General features: G+C 39.4%; 1 protein-coding gene across 5 annotated transcripts in view; it reads left to right on the top strand.

Moving 5' to 3' along the window:
* IQCH (IQ motif containing H) overlaps positions 1–23,198 on the top strand; it is a 186,976-nt gene that overhangs the window by 82,944 nt on the left and 80,834 nt on the right. For all 5 annotated transcript variants that reach the window (XM_032864629.1, XM_032864628.1, XM_032864627.1 and 2 more), the window contains 4 exons: positions 2,962–3,513; positions 4,213–4,279; positions 14,582–14,665; positions 18,770–18,945. In XM_032864629.1, the coding sequence (XP_032720520.1) occupies positions 2,962–3,513; positions 4,213–4,279; positions 14,582–14,665; positions 18,770–18,945 (879 nt within the window). The remainder of the gene's footprint in view (positions 1–2,961; positions 3,514–4,212; positions 4,280–14,581; positions 14,666–18,769; positions 18,946–23,198) is intronic.

Below are 23,198 nucleotides of genomic sequence, written 5' to 3'. Positions count from 1 at the left end.
GAAGGACTAGGAGAGAATGCGGATGGCAGGACAGAGAGCCATCCTCGCTAGAAGGAAAACGGTGTTGCTATTGGGTAACATCATGTTGGGCGGACAGCATACCATAAACAAAACAAAAACAAAGGGGGAAGGGAGGAAGAGAGGCAGGAAGGAAAGACTAGAAGGAAGGACTAGAAAGAAGGAAGGTAGAAGGAGGGAAAGATGGCAGGCAATTATTTAATTGTCGACAAGTTCATGGAGACAAATAGTAAAGGAAGAATAAAAGAAGGAACCGGAATCTGATGCATGGCATGACCTTTAATCAGGGCTCTTCTTCCTAGCAGGCTGTGAAGCAGCTTTGTCTTTACCTGCTCAATGGATCCCACAATGCTGATGCACTGCTTTAATTTGGGAAGGCTTTCTCTTGAGACACATGTCTTTTCCAGCTCTAAGTATGAAGTGCTCCCAAGTGTGGCATTCTCTGTGACAGATGTACTACAGTGATGCTTTAGCTGACTCCAAACCCATAGCTTCCCCGTGCCTGAGTGGTCTAGTTGATGTCCAAGAGTGTGTTTCCTTTGAGAACAGGTGTTTACCAGAATATCATCCAAGAAGGTAGGGAGGTATAATCCCTTTGTTCTGAAACGGCCACAGTTAAACTCTGGAAGCCCACTCCCCAGGAAGGGCTATTCTTTCCAAAGATCTGAAAGTCATTTGCTGCTGTACATGGATGCTCTAAGCCTATGCCTTTGGAAGGCACTGCCTGAGAGAGCCCTGAGAGCCCTCTCCTTTCAAAATCTTCTCCCAAGGTTACTCCATTTTCATTGTTGGCCCCAATTCCACAGGAGTCTGTGTAAAGATAAGGAATTTCAAAACGATTTTCACAGCTCCAAGGAAACCAGGTTCCCCGGTAGACCTCCCGTCTTGGGCTGCACTTCTTAGTGAAATCTCAGGGTCTTATCAACAGGATCCAACACGTGACTAGCAGGACCAGCCAGCGGCAGACATGTCCATCTGTGATGACTGTACGTGTCTGTACCTCACTCATGAAGTCTGATCATTCTACTCAATTCCAATTCTCAATTTCTAATTTTCTGAATTCTAATGATTATGGGAAGCCACCATCAGACTCCATTCTTGAAGGAGGCAGAAATGCAGCCACGGGCCATTTCTGTTGGGACACGTGCCACTTCTCTTCCACCAGCTGTGGCTCCTGATGTCTGCTACAGGAGGCATTACTTCTCCAACTCGTCTTCATCCACCAGAGAGTTTGCATCTTCTCTTGGTGCCTTGAGAAGATCAGAAAGGGTGAGAGTCTTGGCAAGAAGGCTTTTTCCATCATTCCTATGCCTATAACAATCCTGAAGAGTGAGAAAAAGCTCACTGCTGTTGAAAGTCAGCCTCTAACATTCAGGAAATTCCCCTCTTAGACTTAACACTTGCTTTTCCACATTTTTACTTGAGAAGACAGTCTAACTATTCCACAGCCTGGAGCCTGACAAAAGAAAAAGAATTTGAAGGTTTTCTTTTCTTTATCTAAAATAATAATAATAAATTGTGATTACTTACTGTCCTTTCATTGTAAACCATCTCTCAGCTTACTTTTCTTTTAGATAGCTTTTTGTCTTGAATTTGTTAATGAATGTCAGTTAATACTTGTTTAATAAAGACAAAGCATGAACAATCGAACAGTAATACTCAATACAGTCCTGTGGCATAGTAGTTGTTGATTAATTACTTGGGTCCTTTTCTTTGAGTTCTCTGAAAACTCTTCAAAATGCAGAGAGTAATATAATCCTACAATTTGGTAAGGATAGGCTTATACATCTGTAAATGCTGACATATTGAAGACAATCTGTTCCTTAAATCCCTAAGCAAGAAGCGATCAGCACAGTAAGTTGATACCTGCCTTACAGAAGAGAAGGGAGGGTGTGAAACTTCTATGCCCTCCCCGTACCCCAGGCCATTAGGAATATTTAGTCCATGGGGCAGAGTGTCTATTTTTCTAGTGCAACAAGTTTCAATGATGAAATGTAGTGATTTCACATTGACACAGACATAACACAATTTCCATCTTTTTTTTTAAGGGATATGTGAGACCTATATTGTTGTCATCCAAACCTCTTCTGATTTTATTTTTAAGTCACACTTATTCCATTCTTTTTCATGCAGAAAAGTACAAGGAAGAAAACTGCCCATCATCCCATTCTTAGAGAACCTTCTTGACATTTAAAAATAAATGAAATGTTTCTATGTCTTAAAATTTCAATCATAGAAGCAAAATGAAAAAGCCAATGCTTCTTTTAGTTTTATTCATTATGAGATTTCAGATTCTCTCTACCCAGGGACAACTTCAGGTATGTCCCCTAAGAAGATACCAGATTTTAGAATAAAAGAACATATGTCAAGAGAAACCTAGAGAATGACAAGGGTGATCACACACAATATAACGTTCCTTGTAAAAATCACTCTTGGATATTAACAGAAGGTAGCAGAAGAACTGGAAATGCTGGAAACTGATGGCCTCTTAGAATAGGACAGCTTTGATGAGCACATCTGAAGTTATCATACAGACTGCAAAGAAAGATTTCACCATTTTTCAGGACTGGTGAATAACTTATGAATGAATGAGAAGGCAATGACATGTTTCTGTACATGCATGTGTAGAAAGTAGATCACAGAGATTATGGGGGTCAGCTGACCATAGCAGAGTAAACTTTTATATGATCAGTTTCCTTGAGCAATTTTATAACACTTTTATAGAAAAGATAATAGCTTTGAGTGACCTCTAAGCTATTCTTCTGGTGATGAGTTTCATGATATTGATATATACTAGCCAGACTTCCCAATTATGCCATGTATGTAAGTCAAAACTGGGATACATATTTTCCCGGCATCGGGTAATAAATGTGCCTGTCTTGACCACTCATTTAAAATAGATCGCAATCCTATTTCATCTCTCATGACACTTTCCTTTCACAGATTATGAAAGTCACAACACCTTCGAGAACTGTGAAATCACCATGGGATTATGACTTTTTTATTTATAATGGTGTCATAGACAAGGCAGCCCCAGACTTCTTAGCATTCAAGGAACATTTTAATTTATCTTGGGGAAGTATTTTTTCTCTCTTGGAACACATCGAGAAGCTTCTCAGGGACTATGCAATACCAGAAGTTAAAATAAAAGGGAACAATTTGGTAGCCTTCCTTCCAGAGTTTGAGCTGAAGAATAAACTTACCAGATACGACTTTCTCACACTGTTAGAGAACCCACTTCATATCCAGATGATGTTAAATCTTCCGGGGCAAAGGTACAAGGGCCAAGATGGAAGGTCAGAGGCTGCCAACAAGATCCAAGCCACATGGAAATGCTTCAGAGCAAGAAAATTATTCCTCTTGTATCGCCAGCAGAAGTGGGCATCAGGTGTGATTTCCATTGCCTGGCTCTTATATTGCCACAAGACCCGAGTGAAGAAGATCCTGAAGGAATCACGTGAGAGACACCTGGAGAATTTCCGTATTCGAGCCAAGGTACACAAGGCTGCCAGCTGTTAAGGCAGACCTCTTTTTCTAAACATTTCTTGCTTGAGCGAATGCAATAAGTTGTCTCTTTATCTTCTCTTTCTCTCTCCAGCTACCCTCCTCGTCGACCTCTCTCGTCTTCCACTCTTCTCCACGTAGGATGCATAAACCCTACATGTGTTTGTACATCATATTTTAGCCCTAATCAGGAATCTGGCTTTTGCACCTGTAAAATCTATTGCAATTTTTTCTATAGAAAAAAAGTGCCTTCACTTTGACTATGGCCGTTCTGTCGGAAAATCAATGTTTTAACCGCACTACCTTTTCTCTCTATATATACCTTCTGGCACTTTAATTTGCTTGGAAAAAAAATCCTCTCTTGTCTACATTGCTGTCACCACTTTGTCAGAAAGTATTTAAGTTTGCAGACAGCCTTTTAATTAGTGCTCACAATTTCATTTATGTTTGCTTTCTCTTTTTTTCATTCATATTCTGTTAATTAAGTGAGCTGCCTCTAATCTTCCCCTGCCAGTAGCATCATGTAGCCACCTAATTAAATTAATTGGGGAAGATGTTTTAAGTATGTAATTAAATCAATTAATATAATTTATGCCTGGCTTAACTGTACAGTGGAAAAACAGCTGAAGTTTGACTAGATGAATCCACTACAGCTTCCTGTCACTGATCAATGCTCTTCTTGATTTTTAGCATCTGGCAGCCAACTGGAATCGCATCAGGACCTCCAGGAGGACTATTATCCATATCCCATCATTAGGTATAACACTTTTGCCTGCAAATCTATCAGCAACCTCTATTACCCACCACATTATGGCTCCTTGATTGAGTTCAAGGAAGGCCCCTTGTTTTATTCAAATTGGTCTCGGCAGGAAAATGTTCTCGACATGATGAGAGTAATAACACAGGGCCCTCGCTCGAAACGGCGTTTAATTTGGGGATTAAGCAAATAAAGTCATTATGTGGGGGCTGCTATTCAGTGGAGAGGTGATTTGCTGTAATTCGCTTTCATCTGTATGAAATGAACTAAAAAGTTGTATTTTTTCCCCCTGAAATAACAGATAATGTTTTCGATCTTCTTTAATGATAGGAGAACACAGGCTTGTGTGTGTTGTTGCTGTTACGCCAATAAGCCAGGATATTGCTTGTACACTGTTTTTAATCAAATGTGCAGTCAAAATGATAAGCTACATTCTCTGAAATTATTTAGTTCTAATTACGAGCAGATGGGATGCTTTATTTGCACCTAGGGCGCCTGAGCAAAAGGAAATGCTGTGTGAACAAGAATAATTAAGAAGTTGAATAGTGTTTTTTGTGCTTAAATAATCTGCAGTTTCATGTTAATTAGCACTAATGTAATTATTTAATTACATTTATGAATTGGGGAACTTAAAAGCTGTTGTCTGCAACACAGTAGTAAAATAGGTATGCCAAAATGACATTGGGGATTTTGGAAGTCTGCACCGGAAGTTCCTTTGAAACATGAGCTGCTGTCAAAATATGTGGGGTTGTTTGCTTGCTTATTTGTTTCGTTTTGTTTTGCTTTTTAATCTACCTAGTGTGCTAAAAATTTCCTTGGTGAGACCAAATTTCCCAAGCTGCCTTGGTAGTTTTGACAAACAGCAAAACTCATCAAATCTTCATATTACATACTGGCTCTTTGTTAAGGCTTTTAAAGGAGAGCAACGCATTAAGCGATCTATCATAATAGAATTCTAGATCGTGTCTGTCCATGAGTATACATGTTTGTGTCCTCATGCATAGTATAGAACATAACACATTTAAACAGTAATATGAAAAAAAAAACAACCTTAAAATTACTATATATATAATTATCTTTTACATTAGTAAAATAGTAGTAGTAATAAAGTAATGCAAACTTTCCTAGAATCTAGAGCGCTTACAGAAAAGTTAAGAAAACATGTCAGAGTGGCATAGAGCCTTTTAGTTTGGGTATTTTTATAGCTCACAGAAGAAATTAGTTCCTTCTTAGGATGTAAGTAAGGTAAGACAGATCTGAATTTCATTCCAACTTGGGCTTTTGTTTTGGTGGGACTAGTTTTGCACACAAAATTAGTTCACACTCAGAAATTGCACTTGTAATTGATTACAACCAGAGAGGCTAATTGCAGACACAATTAACAGACTCGAGTCCCTTGGAATAAGGTGCAGGAGCCTTTTGCTTCTGCAACTAATTGTGGCCCTGACCTGGTATTACGTGGGAAATTTTGTTTCGTGTTCTCTATTTCATTCAAAGCTAGAAATAGAACAAGACCCCCCACTTTGCAATGTTGACAGCACCAAGGTATCACAGGCACAATTTCCACAAACTCTTTCCTTCCACCTGTCACCCTTCAAAACCCCAGTACAGTCAGCCGTGCAGAACAGTCTGATAGAAAAGTGTCTTTGTCCAAAGAGGTAAAATTTTGAAAATAACAGTAATCTAAACTGGGTAATAAAAAATAATTTTAAATGAAAATGTTTTAAGACTCCAAAAAGGTTTGCTGGATATAGATTAGGTAGAAAAAATAACCTGGTCAAAAACTAGAATTGTAGGGGCATCTGGGTGGCTCAGTCATTAAACGTCTGGCTTTGGTTCAGGTCATGATCCCAGGGTCCTAGTATTGAGCCCCACATCGGGCTCCCAGATCAGAGGGGTGCATGTTTCTCCTTCTCCCATTCCCCCTATTTGTGTTCCCTCTCTTCCTGTGTCTGTCTCTGTCAAATAAATAAATAAATAAATGGGGGGGAAAAACTAGAATTGCATTATTTTAGATCTGATATTAAAACTAATTTTCTTCTAGAATACATATTCTCAGTTTAAATAAACACGTAATAAATATGAAAGTCTTCCCTATTATAGTAATTTTTGTTTGTTAACAACATAATAACCCATTTTAAAGAAAAATTGCTAATCATGTATCTTCCAAGAGATAAGACTAAGCATTCTCAACTGACCATTTAAAAAGCCCAATTACACATTTTCCCAAGAGAACAATATGTGGGCTCTGAAGAAATAGTATTTGTTTCTATAATTTATGCTTTAGGTTTTATAAAAAGACCTGTGGCTATTAAATTAAGTTTAGGTTTAAATAACATTAACCTGTCACCTCATACTTATTCCAAAGACATAATTCTCAAACCATAACTTTCTCTGAAAAAATGATTATGGTATACCTTTCTTGTGTGCACCACTTTTTCTGTGAATTCTTGAAGATTTTAGGTAGAGACAATGTGGCTACTTTGTCTCCTGCACTAGGGACTTACCTACACAATTCATGAAAACAAAAGTAGATAAAAGCAAAGCCCTTTTTTTTTCTCTAAACACATTCCCCCCCCCAAATCTATTCAACATAGTAATTTTATTTTCAGAGTTGAGAGGGATTCACTAATCAAAATCAGTCGGTAGGCATGTAAGGTTCAGGGAGGCATTTAATGCAAATTAGAGCCTTGTCCTCTTTTTCTCTTTCTACAGGAGATTTGCAATCAATTCTGGTGTAGAATTAGCCCTAGAAATAATTACACCATGTGGCTAGCCAATTAGGGCTGCACTAACTTGTTTGAACCCTAAAAATGAAAGATTAGTAGTGATAACTGTGCACTCTGTTGCAGTTATACGCATTTGGTTCTTTGTTTATGCAGTTGTGCACACACAAGAATAATTGCGTTTTCCAAACTGACGATCACGTAAAGGGCCACAGTAACATTTTCAGTAATGCCTTTGACCACAAAATATTTATCATGTATTTTCAAGTCTATGGCTTGATAATATGAACATTAAGACAATTACCCATTGCAGAGTAACCTCTCTGAAAGGAGGAATTATACAACTTGATTGGCTGTTACCCATTTGGGGTAGTATTCTTAGATGTAACAAAGTTTTAGCTATTTTTAACAAACAGGAGAGGTGGGATGCTGTTAACTGTTCAAAGGAATGGATCAGCCTTGTAATTTCATAAGATGATAGATAAAAAAAAAAAACCTCATCCTTTCCAGAGTATATAGGATAATCTCTTAATTGGATATTAGATATTTTTATCATTTTTATTAATGAAATAGAATAACATAACAAAATAATCTACTATGGTTCATAGCAGGAATAGAGAATACTAGGATCTATTTTAAGCAAAATCTATCCGTCAAATAAGAAAGAACTGCAACAAAGAATCCTAATTCCTCAAGAAAAATCAGAAGTCTAAATAAAACCTAGGAACTGATTCTGTTTCCAGTTTCTTTGGCCAAGTTACTTCCTCCACTTTTAATTTAACCCCTGTGCTTCTTTATTACAGTGCGTCATTTGGTGCTACACTTAAACTCAGTGGCATTTTAAAATATATTGACATTAAATGAGATGGGCCAAGTCTGGGACTCTGAGGCCATGAGCAGGTACATGAAGCACTGTCTGCCAATTAAACCCCCAGCGATGAGTTTCCTCTCTCACTTCTCATCCTCTTTTAAAATAAAAATAAGGAATTATTGAGGTGGGATCTTCTCTTTTCTCCATGTAATATTTTATCTTATTGCCAATTGATTTCAGGGCTAAAAAGAATCTATATAGTTCAGCTTCATTTTTTCCCCCTCTGTGCATTACTTAAGCAAATTATCCTTGGCGCAAACACCATTAATGGGTTCCAAGATATTCCCTTCCGTAAAGCTATGGATTCTGCTGTTGTGAGTGTTATGAAAAAACAACACTTTTCTGCTGCCCTGGACTGCCATGGAGGCCTTAAAGAAAGGAAAACTTCCTTTTGTGTACAACTGACCCTATCCCAAATGTTCATGAGACAGCAGCTCCTTAAACCCCCTCCCTTCTTTGGAAAGATAAGAACCAGATGTCACCTCCCTTTGTGAACAGGAGCAGGGTAGAGGACCACAGCCAAGAATGTCATCTCTGAAATCACATTCTTACTGTGCCTCCAAGCAGACTGATATCTTTCTACTTCCTCATTTTTGAGTTGTCAACTCAAAGACACAATAGACTTTGTTCTCAGAGCTAAGACATTGGGACTCTCAGAGCTAAGACATTGGGACTTCCAGTCAATTCTTCATGGTCTTCACGTATTTTGGCAAGCAGCTATGGAATCCACAGTTCAGCTATGGCATTGCTACACTAGATCCTTGAGTGTGATGGACGGCCAATATCTCCTAGATATAAATCTCCAAAAATATACCCATCCTTTGATATCAGAAACAAAATGCAGTTAAACTTTCCAATTCCTGTATAGCCTGAATTAAAATGAAAACATACTGTATTCATCGATGTTATATTCATCCAAGTAATTTAAGTCAACACTCCTTCATTGGTTAGACCAGAGTTGGCCCCATGACCCTATATTAAATTACACAGTTGGCCTTGAGCTATCTAATGTTGCCCCATGAAGTACAGAAGAAGCATTGAACACCAGCTCATGAGATCTTCATGAAATGGATTAGTATTAGGATATGGTATAAAAAGAGTCTTGTATATGCTAAGATAAAACTACACTTTGTCATCACCTTCATTGTTATAAAAAATATTAAAATGTTTCTTCAGCAGTTCTCAGACTTACAAATATAACAACTACAGAGAACCCTAATAAGCATTATTTCCATAGGTTATATCTATCAATATATACTATATTAGAAACTAAAACTGAGAAACTTTAAAAAAATATTTAATTTACTTAAAAACAACAACAATGGGGCACCTGGGTGGCTCAGTTGGTTAAGTGTCAGCCTTAAGCTCGGGTCATGATCCCAGGGTCCTGGGATCCAGTCCCCCATTGTGATCCCCGCTCATCAGGGAGCCTGCTTCTCCTTCTCCTGCTCCCCTGCTTATACTCTTTCTTTGTCAAATAAATAAAATAAAATCCAAAATAACAACAATAAATCTGCCAATGTAACATAAATAACATATTAAAAAAAATTTATTTTCCCAAACAAAAAAAAATTTAATGAAAACAGTTGTGTTGGTTTACAAGTTTGCAAATCTCTTAATAGAACATGGTTGGATTCTCATATCTATTTCTGTATTCAATCTGTTGCAATATGTTGTTTTGATTGAAGCCTATGAAGAAAACCTGGCCCTTCACAGATAATATTTGGAAAAGGGAAGACTGTTTTATACATTTTATAGCCTTTTCAGACAATTGTGTATATTCTTCTTTGGTTTTATACCAAAACTCAACAGTGGATGGGAATTCCTATGTTAGCTACAATGTGGAATTTGCAATCCTATCAATAATTTTTTTTGCACTTTATAAAAAAGTCAACTATCATCTTAATATTATTTTGAAAATAGTTTTGACCTCCCAGACTCCCTGAAAGGGTCTCAGGACCTTTCCCAGTCTCTAGACCATGCTTTGGGAATCACTGGCCTTAGCTGCATACAATGCTGGGCCAGCTGCTGATAACACCACTCATAAAAAGTTCCAACAAGAGTTCCAACAAGAGAAAAGCTCCAACAAAATTCTCTCTCTTCCCCCCCTCTCTTTTTAAGATTTATTTATTAGAGTGTGTGTGAGTGCAGGGAGGGAGAAAATCCCAAGCAGACTCCCCGAGGAGTGAGTGTAGGACCCAAAGCAGAGCTCGATCTCACAACCCTGAGACCACGACCTGAGGTGACACCAAGAGCTGGGCGCTTAACTGACTGCACCACCCAGGCACCCCAAGTCTTCACTCTTTCCAGAACCACACAGAATCCATTTGGCGAGTTTAGTTTGGGAATGTTTTCAACAGTTGACAAACACTTAAGCACCTCCTGTGTTTTCTACATCCACATCACAAAATTCCCTAATCCCCATCTGCAGATCCCGTCCCCCCCCCAAACAAAGCTCAGTTTTATTTTCATCAGACCGGCACTGGGTATACTACCTACACACATAAAGAACTCAGGTGTCTCTCTTACTGTATCTTAATATTTTATCTCAGTAGCTTGTGCTTTCGCAGTTGTACAAGTAATTAAAGCCTGGGTATAATCATAATGTTTCGATCACATTTATCTGATGACTGCAGTATGCTGACAGGCAATCAGTTGTGACACATGTCACACGCTCCCTGAAAAAATTTTATGATTAGAGTACCAAAGTTGGCTAACATTAACTTTTTTATGAATTGGAGTAATTCAAGATCGCCTCTATAACAATGTCACTTGGCTCAGCTTGTATCCGTTCAGTATGCTTTTGTGAATGGAAGAGAAAGGGAAGGAGTGACTGACGGCTACTGCTATTGTCACCCGGTGTCAGCCCCTTAGGAGTGTGTGATGCATGTGACTATCACACAGCACGTGTTTCAAAATGGGGAAAAGGTTGAGAACTACTGAGGCCTGTATCTTAGGCCAGGTGATCAGAGAAATGACAACTACTTGGTAACCAGAAGTCCACTGTTAACCTCTTCTCTGCCTTAGGTACCCTGTAAGCAATAGGACTAAGGGACAAAAGGAACTAGAAATAAGCACAGGGTGATGAGCAGTCTGTTCCAGAATATGTGCTCTAACACAACAACAGGGGCGTGTCACATACCAGCCCCAAGGAGGCACAGTCGCTGAGCATGGCCTTGCTTGTGGGTTTCTGGAAGGAAAAGCCAATCCCAGCAGAGCAAGTTTCCTGGGGGCAAAGAGGCAATTAGCATCGTCTGATAGGAGTTTGCATGGGAGTGGAGGTAGAGCTGAGAGAGGAGACAAATGCAGAGACGAAGGTGGAGGAATGATAACCAGTAACCACTGGTGAGTATCCTTGGTTTGGCCGAGCACCAAAGGTAGTTGGATCACTTCACAGAGGCATCTCTCAGGCATCCTTCCTTTAATGTGAAGCAGAGATGATAACATTTTAAGAAACGACAGAACACTCTATCAAAGGAGAAATATTTTCGCATGTGACGGGGATGGCTTTAAGGAAAATGGTTGGGTCCCTCTCTCAAGTGATAAGGAAGAAAGAGTGCCCCTTTATGCCAGTGCTGTTTTCTTCTAGGCTGATGAGGACCTAGAAAAAGCCACAGGTCCCACTCACCATTTTTTAAATTCCCACAAGTTCTCCAGATCAGAGAACCCATTCTATAAAAGTTGAAAGGAGAAGATGGAAGGTAGTCATTGTATCTATTTTCTATCATCCTTTAACAAGTTCCCACAAGCTTAGTGGCTTAAACAACAGAAATGTATTACCTTAGAGCAATAATTCTGTAGTTCAGAAGTCTGAGAGGGGCTAAAATCAAGAGGTCAACAGGATTGCCCTCCTTTCCAGAAGTTCTAGGGGAGAATCGTTTCTTTACCCCTTCCAGGCTCTAGAAGCTGCCCACAAAGGCATGAATGAAGAGAGCCGTTGGCCCCCTTTCTCTCTCGTCCTTAAAACCAGCAACAAGCATCTCTCTGTGCCTTTCTTCTATGGTGACATCTTCTCTAACTGTCTCCTCTCCTGCCTCCCTCTTCCACTTTTAAGGACTAGTCATTAGACTGGGTCTAGCCAAATAATCCAAGATAATACCCCTAGTTTAAGGTCAGCCTATTAGCAACCTTAATTCCATTTGCAACTTTATTTTCCCTTTGCCATGTAACCTAAGGTATTTGCAGGTTGCAGGGATGAGCGTGGGCATCTTTGGAGGGCCATTATTCTGCCTGCTGCAACAACTGGAAATAAAAGTGAGAAAAGAAGCAGAGGCTCTTTGTCCCTTCTGGAATTCTCTGCTCACATTTATCGAGGCTTTCTTCTCTCTTCTTTGATGCAACCACATTTATGCAAGGGCTAACTATGTCCTATCTGAACTGTATAGTAATTTGTAGTTTTATGTGATCTTGGACAAGAGACAAGGCACTTACTCTGGTTTTTCTTATCTTCAGCGTGACAGGTTGAAGTAGAATGTGTCTCAAAGCTCCCCCGTGGTTCTAGCTGACCTTTGAAGTACCCGGGTCTCTAGAGATTATATTCGGAAGTATGACAGTGCATTGCCACTAGGCAGGTCTGCTGAGTTCCCCAAGGCCACAACATCCTTGCCGATAGCTTATATGCAAATCACTATTGGATTTACATACATACATACAGCATCTTTTCATCTGGGTGTTAACATATACTTTTTTGGGTGTACGCAACATAATAAATCTGACTTTAAAAAAAAATTGACTCCCAACTTCTGCTCTGCTGATGGCAACATTCACTGCGTTGTATCTTGTCCATGTAGAATGGTCTGTTGCTTGTCACAGGATTTGTTGTTGTTAGGGGCTTTGGAAGCACATATACCCCATAACATTAAAATACCTTATGTTTGCACAGCACTTTACAGTTTACAAAATGTCTTCGTATCTGTTACTTTGTGTGATCTTCTATAACAGTGTTCTGAGATTGCTAACATTCAGTTCTTTGAAATGGGTGTATTTGTAGGGTTAACCAAGTAACCAGTTCTGTCATAATTCTGCATAGACATTTCATATGCATCCTTGATCAGTGGTAACAGAGGTACCAAGTAATTTGTTGGAAAACTGACCTCTAGCACTTGATTGAAACACAGACTTACTCAACATGCGGCAACAAAGTGATCAGACATCCTTTATATTTTAAATTGGACATCATCTTAATGAGACATCTCTCCCACCGCCTTTTATCTTTACTTTTGAAAGGAAATGCATCCGCAGAATGTTCTCTGGCATTTTTCTTAATCATACTTTATTCTTTAGGCATTTTTCCTGCCTTCTTATAGTTTGGATATAGAAGTTATTCACAAGACATCTTCCTAAACATTTATCTGAATATAGATAGAATGAGACACACGCAGAATCCTAAGCGTGCCAGTTCTGTGGTCACACGTAAAAATGGCATTGTTTGTAGCAGTCTACACTAACTTTCATATGTGGAACGCTTCCCTAAACTATTTTAGAAATTGATAATTTTTCAAAAATAACTCGAACAAGCTATTTGTCCTTCTGCCTCTGCAGGTCTTAAGTTCATCTGCATAAAGCAAAAGGGAGACTTTAAGATGAATTGTAAGCTCATTTAATTTCCAGACCACGTCTAGTTTTTAAACACTGACATCAAAGCAAAGAGCCAATTATCAGAGTGCATTTGATCTGAAGCCCTGTTGCACGAATTGCTATAGTTTTCCTTACTCTGAAAAGGAAATCTGTGTCACATCTCAAAGATGTAATATTGAAAATCACTTTATCTATAGCAGTTTAACTTGAAACATGTGTTTGGGCTCACTAACCACAAGGAGGCATTGAAGCATCTCTTCAAAATGTGAAAAGCAATTTTACTTAAAAAAAAAAGTTACACCAACAGTTGCTGAATTTCACATAAGCAATTATACCTGCTTGTGAGTATGCATGCCTTTTAAGTTCATGTTCTGATCCACTTATTTTTTTTTTAACCCCTGACATACCAGCAGGAAGAGTTGCCGCTGTTGTTTCTTTTAGTTTTGGACAAGAGTAATGCACAAGCTTTTTTCCTTCTGCTCTGTTTCCAGTGGACATGAAGACAAACCATAGGACTTCTATCAGTACCGACAAAGTAGCTGCATTAACCTTTATTGACTTTTAAAGGTTAAATTTCTTTTGACTGTGTGAGCAGAAGCGTATTTCTTTAGTATTCGGAATTACTTAAATACATATTCCTGACAGCAAGGGGTTTCTCTGAAATCTGTGTGTCAGTTTAGAACGATTCTGGGGACACATCTTCAAAATGCCACACAGGAAGCATAAGTTAAAAGAGCCAACACCGTTTTGTGTGTGTGTGTGTGTGTGTGTGTGTGTGTGTGTGTGTAACTCCGAGCATAATTTTCTTCAATGTTGTTTTGAACATTCGTGTTCTATGTCAGACATTGTCCCCATGTTTTTATAATCTTGGTTCCCAGTGATTTTGCTGGCATTGGAAAACACGAGCTCTTCTTTTGCGGAATATGCTGCTTAGCAAATCTTCCAGAATGATGCTTAATCCCCTGAGAAGCAAGGACTTCTTTCTTAGGAGTTAGACTGTGTCTGCAAGATGCTTCAGAGAAAATGCTTTCCTAGAAGTGTGGACTGTGACCCCCTGGAAATCCTAGTGTGCCATTTTGCCATGCTGACTTGCTCTTTCTGCGTTTTGACACTTTGTTTGCCTTTTAGGATATTCTCTGCCTGTGCGACAAAATATTGACGACTTCAACACGCTGCAGAATATGCAACTGGGGAGGCTGTGCGACGTCTTAGGTACAGTAAATACTTACACACGAGTGATTCTTTGGAATGTTTATCAGAGGATATGGATAAAAATGTTGAATTTTTGCTTATTTTTTTCCCCTGCAAGGAAGAAGTGTGGATTTCTAATCTACTGCCAGGGCAATTAAACGTTTTGTTTTAAAGAACAGATTTATAGTGGCATTGACTTGAATTTTTTAAAAAATGACATGTTTAACTAATTTATTTGGGTTATTTTTTTTTTTTTCCAAATTCTAAGGATTTCTCTCCTATGGCCTCCCATCCTCTTCATTTCCTGACTCCGGCAGTGAGGGAAGCCAATATTTTGTTATCTGTGTCAATATTGTCGATTATGTTATCTGGGGAATAAGTGGAAGGTGGTATCAGAAATGAAAAGCATTGTTTTCATTATAAGACTAAGAGGGATGCAAAGATAGAATTTTTTTAAAGAAGCTCTTATTTAAATGTATATCATCTAATTATTAAAAAAACAGAAAGTGCCTAGTAGAGGGAATTCTTAGAAATATAGACCTCAGATGGGAGATACAGCCTCGTAAAGGTCAGGCTCTGATACTGGCTTGGTCAGTTCTAAATCAGACACCAACGTGGGCCAGGTAAGATGTCCTGGTCGGTGCTATTTAAGACTAAGGCTCAGGTTAGACTTAACGCAAGGTCGCAAAGGCTAAGCACTAATACTAAATCAGTTTAGAAGGTACAGGCCAGAAATTCAGGGTAAACAAAAACTGGGTTTTTATTAGTTACCAAATAAGAACTTCTTCGTTTTGCCAAAATAACCGCTATAGCCCTTATTTAAGCAAAACAAGGAAGAATTTTAAATTCTCAAATATGACCAACTCAGCTGGCTCCCTGGAATGACATACTTTTACATGATTCATATATATTTCAGCATCATTATTATTTTATAAATGCCATTTGGTAACAAAAATACATCAGTACTAGAAATTTACAGTGTCCTAAAATAATAATAGTGTAATTGCTTTAATCTATTATGTAGGCACTAATATTGTTTTTCAGCGTTACAAAAAAAATTTTTTTTAATGACTTGAGATTGATTTGTTAGTGCTGAGCTATTTCAACTAAAAACCTGACTGGGTGGAAACCACTGAAGTGCAGCAGAGGGCAGACTTTGCTCTAATTTATTTGAATTAATTTTTTTCTTTAGCTTTTTATATACCCTTCTATATATAGCACAAACCATCACCAAAGAATTTCTTTACAAAAGAGTCTCATTATTAGAAAACACTTGAAAGGATGAGGCTTCTATTTTAAATAATTCAATAATTCAGTTCATGTCTTACCTGCAATGGAAAATTTTGCTAATACGAACATTGCTAAGAGACCATGATCCAAATGCCTTTTTTTGGTATGCTGTGTTCATGATAGAGCTATCGCATCCCAAAACCCCTCCAAGGGGAGTAATGGAAGTTTAGAAACGGTAGTTAGAAGGTAGAAAAAGTACTCGCTTGTGAACTTTTTAAGAATATGAAGAAACTAGGAAAATTAGTAATTTTATGTAAGAATAAATGATCATCTCTTTTTTTATTCCATTGATTCCTAATGAAGTGTGTTGACTTTTTGCTTATTCAGGGGAAACAAAGAGAATCTGATTAGGTTGGTAAGACCAGTCATTTGGCTATTGGTGGTGAAGTCAGGGTGTCAGGTGGAGACCCCAATGGCTACTAATATTTTGAATTTCTAGACGAGTTAAGCAAGACAGTGACCATTATTGACTATTGACTAGCAATCAAAGCAATCTTTGTCTTCATTTTAATTGCTTTCCAAAATTACCTGTCAATTAATTTTGAACATTTGCCAATACACAAGCAAATACTGGACATTCGTGTTAGTGATATGTATTCCTTTGCCAGAAATGCACAGGGAGGGTGAGATTAGCAAAATGATTTGTTGTCACTTGTAACCTACAAATTGCTTCCCAAGAAAAATTCAATTTTCTTCATCTGTGGAGTCTTTATTTTCATTGTTTGTTTATATGACTTTTTTTTTTTGATACTTAAAAAAATCCCAGTTTGGTTTTTAAAACCAAATAAAGCAGATCCAAAAGCCACACTGAGGTTAATTTAGATTGGTTTTGTCCAGATCTTCACCATTTAACGGGCTTTTTCACACTTGAGCGTTTCTCTGAAGTAGAGATAAATAACACTATCATTAAAAAAACAGACATAATGATTCCTTCAGATGGAGGGCTGTGAGGTTCCCTTAGTTTGGTAAGACCCTAGTCTCCTCTTGCAAACACAAGGTTTGGGATAAATAATATGGTCATTCAGCAACTGAATACAAGTTATTTACTGTCTCCTCAGTTAATTTATTTTGAGGTGTATGTGGCAAGTTGATTTCAAAATTAAATAGGAGCTCTTAGATTTTTACCTTTATGGAGCACCTCCTCTGGGCTCAGCACGGGCCTAGTTTGGATGGAGGACACTGCTTCTCCAAGGGGGAGGATTTCTCCCACAGCCCACAGATCTCACTGATTGTGTGAGATTTTCTACTTCCCAAATCTCTCCATCCTCCCAAATCCCTTTGGTCTACCACCAGGCCTATCCTGAAGGGCTCCTGTGTACTCCCTACTGTACCAGGGCTTGGGGGAATACAGGACAGGGCACACATCTTGTCTTTATAGAGTTCGGAAACACGAGATTGATAGATTTGGAACAGTGGGAAGAAATGACAGAGGCTACTACATCAAGTTAAATCTTGGGGGCGCTGATAAAAGGAGCCCACGTGTGGAGGGCAGGGTGTGGAATCACTGTTGGTTCCCCTAGTCAGGGTGGGCCGTGCAGCAGATCCCTATATCTGCACTGTTTACTGAGTACCTACTATGTGCCAGACGTTGAACATCTATAAAGCCAACTGCTTTATAGATGTTCTTTCCTTTAATACTCTTCAAAACTCTACGACCCAGGTGATTTTCTTCTCCATTTTAGAGATGAAGAACCAATGCTTCGAAAGGTTAAATACTGTGCCCAGCGTTCCCAGGTAGCAGAGCTGGAATTTAATCAGTCTGTATTCTAGATACTCTTGTCCAACTGAACAGAGGAGTCTTCAAATCCCCTCTCAGCCCCACCTGACCAAAGAAACATTTTACAGCGCCCCCTCCCCTGAACGTCCCTAAGGATCTGTTCCACGTGCTTCCTGGGTCCGCTACTCTCTGCCTTGTTTGATGGCTGCTTGTGCACGTGAAATGGTCGCGCCTCATGGACAGCATCCCGGCTGCTTTGAGTCCTCATTTCTCTCTGTGTCTAGCCAAGTGCTTTGCCCTTACTGATCAACCTGTTATTTTATGAATGAATGAATGACTCCACTGGCTGCTGATTCCCTGTCCCAAGTCCTTAAAATATTAAAACCCGGCAGCCTGGAGTGGGTAATCTCATCTCACTCTCCCATTTGGGTGGGATATTTAATTAGGATTCCTTTCTATGTACATAAGAAGGAGCTCATCTCAAGAAGAAAAACAGTTACATTAAGACAGTGTTTCCTTTAAACCAAGAATTACTAGATGTCCTATTTAAGTAATATACTCCTCTTTGGGAATGGAGCAGGGAAAAGGTTGGTTTCCTGAAATAATCATTGCTATGGTCATAATCAGACCATTTATTTTGACAGGATGTTCCCTGAATTGGCCCTGCCAAGTCCAGGCAGAATAAGAAATTGCAACTTCATCAGCTTTCTAAAGTTAATAGCTTTGTTTTATAATTTACTGAAGTTAATGGGATAAATTTTTAAAGCACTATGCAATTCCCATTGATGTTAATGGTAGTTCTGGGGCTAAATCCCTATGTATTATTTCAAACACACTTCCATAGTACCTCACAGCCCTCCTTCTGAAGGAATCATTGTGTCTATTTTTTTGTTTGTTTGTTTTTGGTGGTGATGTTATTTATCTTTTCTTTAGAGAAATGCTAAAATGCAAAAAAGCCAGTTAAATGGTGAAGATCTGAACAAAACCAATCTAAATGAACTTCAGTGTGGCTTTGGATATGGGCTTTATTTTAAACTGTGCAACATCAATCCAATGCCAGAGTTCAGAATGTCATTTACCTTTATACCAGTAATTAACATTGTGTCTGTTGTTTTTAGATGCCAATGTGAGCGTCATCTACATCTGCTCCCATCAGATGAACGACGAGTTACTGCTGTATTACGATAAACTCCTGAGTCTACAGGCAGCTGTCAAATCAGGGAACCTTGAGGACAGAAGTGACCTGCAGGACAGGTTCAAAATTATCACCCCCGAAGCTATAAACATCTTCCCTGTGAGTTTGTCTTCTAATTACTACGGCTTCAGGGATGCAGTAAAATTAAATTGGAAATTTTATAACTTGCAACGCTCTGGTACACATCAGTGAAATATTATTGCAAGTTTAACAGCTTTACTGATTAGACTACTAGTTGGACTGTAGGAAATAAATATCCCAGTTTAACTCCCAGACTTAGTTGAGTTACTCTTGCCCAGTTTCTCTATAGCTGAAGCTTAATTGCAGTGGCTGGGCGCTGCCATCAAGTAGATGAATTTATAACCTCTCCAGTTCCTTTCCCTTAATTTTGTGGGGAGGACACCAAGACAGAGAAAGGCTGGGCCCACCCACCTCACCAAGCTTGTTAGAGACAGAACCTCAACCAGGGTCCCCGTTTTCTGATTTCCACACTGCTATACTTTGTTACTCCCTAGACTTGTTTCCTCAAGGGAGTTTGGACCGAGACACCATGTCACAGGGTTCATAATGAATGAGGTTCAGATTTTTTTTTTTCAACTTGTACTGATTTTTAATGAATGGGATGAATTCTAAATGGAACTCCATCCCCACCCAAGAGGTTTTGGGAAATTCATGGAGTCACAAGGGCAGTGTTCCAGAACAAGGCAGCGCAAGAGATAGTGTGAAATGAATTTCTCTATGTTTTAACAAGAATTTAAACTTTCCGGGGCGCCTGGGTGGCTCAGGGGGTTAAAGCCTCTGCCTTCGGCTCAGGTCATGATCCCAGGGTCCTGGGATCGAGCCCCATATCGGGCTCTCTGCTCAGCAGGGAGCCTGCTTCCTCCTCTCTCTGCCTGTCTCTCTGCCTACTTGTGATCTCTGTCAAATAAATAAATAAAACCTTAAAAAAAATAATTTAAACTTTCCATTTTCAACAACCAATATTTCAATACCTAATGGACAGTACCATTTTGAGGAGACTTTTTTTTTTTTGTATAATTAAGGGTCTGAATTTACTGCTAAAGATAGCTCTTTCCATTCACAAGTGGGATCCACCAAAATCAATGCTCTATTTATTGGCAAAGAAACCAACAGCACGCTTTACTATCTCTGTGTCGTGTTACCCATTAACCCTTCGATGCACCATGTTGTGACAAACCCCCTCCCGAAAAAGGCCTGCCAGGGCTGAGGACGTTTGGTATAATGTTTCTGCTTTGCTAGTATACTCAATGAATTGTCCTCAGGATTTACTCTCTTCTCTCAAGATGAACATTTTATTTTTTCATAACTAGACACTTCAATGTTCCCCCCACCACCCCAGCTCTCTGCCTAGCTCTGTTTCATGGGCACTGGTTGGCTATGAAGGAGGGTGCAGGGGCAGGCTGAACAAGAGAAAAGACAGGGAACAAATAATCACCACTTACTGATGCTCTTAGGAACCTCCCAACGTCCTCCATCAGTGTAAGGATTGCTTGGTGCTTCCTAGCTATCCCCTGGCCTCAGTGGCAGGGTCACAGTGGACATTAGAAAGCAAGGAAGGAAAAGCTATCATTACCATGTAGTTAGTTTCCCGATTTTATCCAGCCAGAAACTGGAGCTAATGCCTGGTAGCTGATAAGGAGTTTCTGCACATCTGAAAAGTCCATATACATCGAAGAAGCATGGAATGGGAAAGGGCCACTAATTTGGGAGCAGGAAAGTGCGTGCACAAGCAACATCTATCAAATGCTTAGCATACATTTTTTCATTTGGTCCTCCGCACAATGCCAACAATACAGAAATGATCAATCTCGAATCTTGAGGCTGTTATGCTGAGTGAAACCAGCCAGTCATGAAGAATGACTACTTACACGAGGGACCTCAGACAACCAAATCCATAGACACAGTGGGATGGGGGCTGCCAGGGGTTGAGGAGGGGAGATGAGGGGTTCGTGTTTAATGGGTAGAGTTTCCGTTTGGGAGGATGAAGTCCTAGAGAAGATGGTGACGATGGCCCAGACAGCAATGTACATGTCCTCCATGCCTGGGAACGGCACCCTTAAAAATGGCGGGGTTGGTACGTTTCATGTTGTGTGTATCTTGCTCTAATTAAATTCAAATTTTAAAGAAAAAAAATGATCAATCTCCTTCTATGGCTGAGGAAACCGAGTCTAATTTTCTAGCCCAAAGTTCCTGGTAGAGTCAGAGTATGAACCAAAATCTGTCCAGCCCCAGAACACTATCATGAATTGGAACGATTGCTTTGCTCCTGGATGACCTTGTGGCTTGGGCAGCTCCCTTTACCTTTCTGGTCCTCTGATCTTCATCTATACAATCAGGCGATGGGTCAGGGCATTTCAAAGACACTTCCAGCTCTACACTCCTGTTAGCTGAGACAGGTGCCCTGCGGTTCACTCTTGAGCTTCTAAGCTCAAGTTGATACTAACAGATGCCCTGAGTCACATTCATAGTCACATTCATAGTTAGGTCTGCCTCTTGGTGAGTAGAAACAAGCAGGGAATATTTTAAGTGCTTACTACTTCTCATAGTTTAAATTTAAATTATTTGAGTAATTAATCACTCATAGGCAATCAACTTTTTAAAATACAAAAATTAAACTCTCACTTGCACATCAGTTCCTGCTCATGTTCAGTTATTGCTTTATTTCCTTTTAATGGGTTACAGAGACTGTATCCGTGCTGATTTTCATTCAAATGGATGGCTTTGAGGAGATTTTTTTTTAAAGCGTGCCAAAAATCTGTTTGTACATCTCTCCAATTTACTATACGATGCTTGACTCTGTAATGGTAAAAACTGCTCTTATAAAGTCATCATGTCCGGTTTTGAGCACTCTAATGTTTACGAAGACATCCCAAACAACTACTTTTTGTCTCAGGTCAAAAAAAAAAAAAATTAGCGGTGATAAATCAAATGTATGTAACAATGTTATGAAACGAGGAACATTTTAGACTTTTGTCATCTGCGCTAATCTGCTGCCTGGATCTGATAATCCCGATTTTCTCTCAACGGTCATACAAGACCCGCGGTCAGTAACGTGTCCTGTGCCATCACTCACTCATATTCAAATCTTTACTAAACACATAGCGAACACAATAGTATGGGGCCATCTTGCCTGAAGAACAAGGCAGGCCCACAGATGACTATAAACCAGAGTCCGGCTGCGTGCTCGCCAGCAGAGGAGCCAGAAACCCAGCCTGGCTGGAAGTGGCTCAGAACCCTAACATTAGGCTCTATCGTGGCATCTGCCACCCCCTCATCACACCTCATAAACTCACCAGACCTTCACTACTCTGTCTGGAGAATGGGAGAAGTTGCGTTAACCGTAGCAAGAAACTGTGCCAGTACCCGGTTTCAATCCTGCCTCTGCTGTTTGCTAGCTGTGTGACTTTGGGCAAATCACTCGAGCCTCCATTTCCTCACTTCCAAAAGAGGAGTTGTTCACTGGTACAATGTTCTGTGAGTCAAACAAGAGACTAGTATCAGAGGTTTTGGTCTTGTAACCTTGACACTGAGAGCACGGCCACCTCGAAACACTCTTCTAGGTACCCTGTAAAGCCCACTGTGTGACATATATTATGACTCAAGTCCCCAGTTCTCCCCAATATTTAATTTGTTTACCTTTCCTCATTGGAATAATCTGTGGGGCACGGAAAGGGGTGAGATAAACACAGAAAAAAGACGGTGATTAACCAGATGGGAAACACAGACTCAAGAGGTGGTACCAGCCATTGTCTAGTTGAGCACTGGGTTTCCTAGACATTCTCCAAAGTAGGTGTTGCAAATGGATTTAAATTATGGTAGAAAAGGCATGTGGCTTATATCTAAGAGCTTAGAATAGAACACTTGCCCTGGAAGAGGGGCCCCGTAGTGTAAACTATATACATCCTCTTCTCAGAGGGGCTCTGTTTTTTTTGTGTTTTTATCTAATTGGGGGCAAAATACACATAACATAAAATCTACCATTTTAATCATGTTTGGTGCGCAGTTCAGTGGCTTGTACATTCCCACCATTGTGCAACCATCACATTATCCATTTGCAAAACTTTTTCAACATTTCAAGCAGAATTTCTGTACCCATTAAACAGTAAGCCCAGAAGAGCTCTGGGTTTTGTTTTTTTTTTAATTAATAAATTTTATTTATTTATTTTTTTAAACATATAATATATTTTTATCAGGGGTACAGGTCTGTGAATCGCCAGGTTTACACATTTCACAGCAAAGAGCTCTGGTTTTAAAGGGAAAGTTATTTCAGAGATGGAAAGACCCTAGAGACTTCTGGTCGATGCATTATTTGAATATGGGGGTTGAGGCTC

Source organism: Lontra canadensis, unplaced genomic scaffold (genome assembly GCF_010015895.1).
Source record: "Lontra canadensis isolate GAN:19392208 unplaced genomic scaffold, GSC_riverotter_1.0 scaffold28, whole genome shotgun sequence".
Lineage (NCBI taxonomy): Eukaryota > Metazoa > Chordata > Mammalia > Carnivora > Mustelidae > Lontra > Lontra canadensis.
This window is presented reverse-complemented; position numbering and strand designations above follow the sequence as displayed.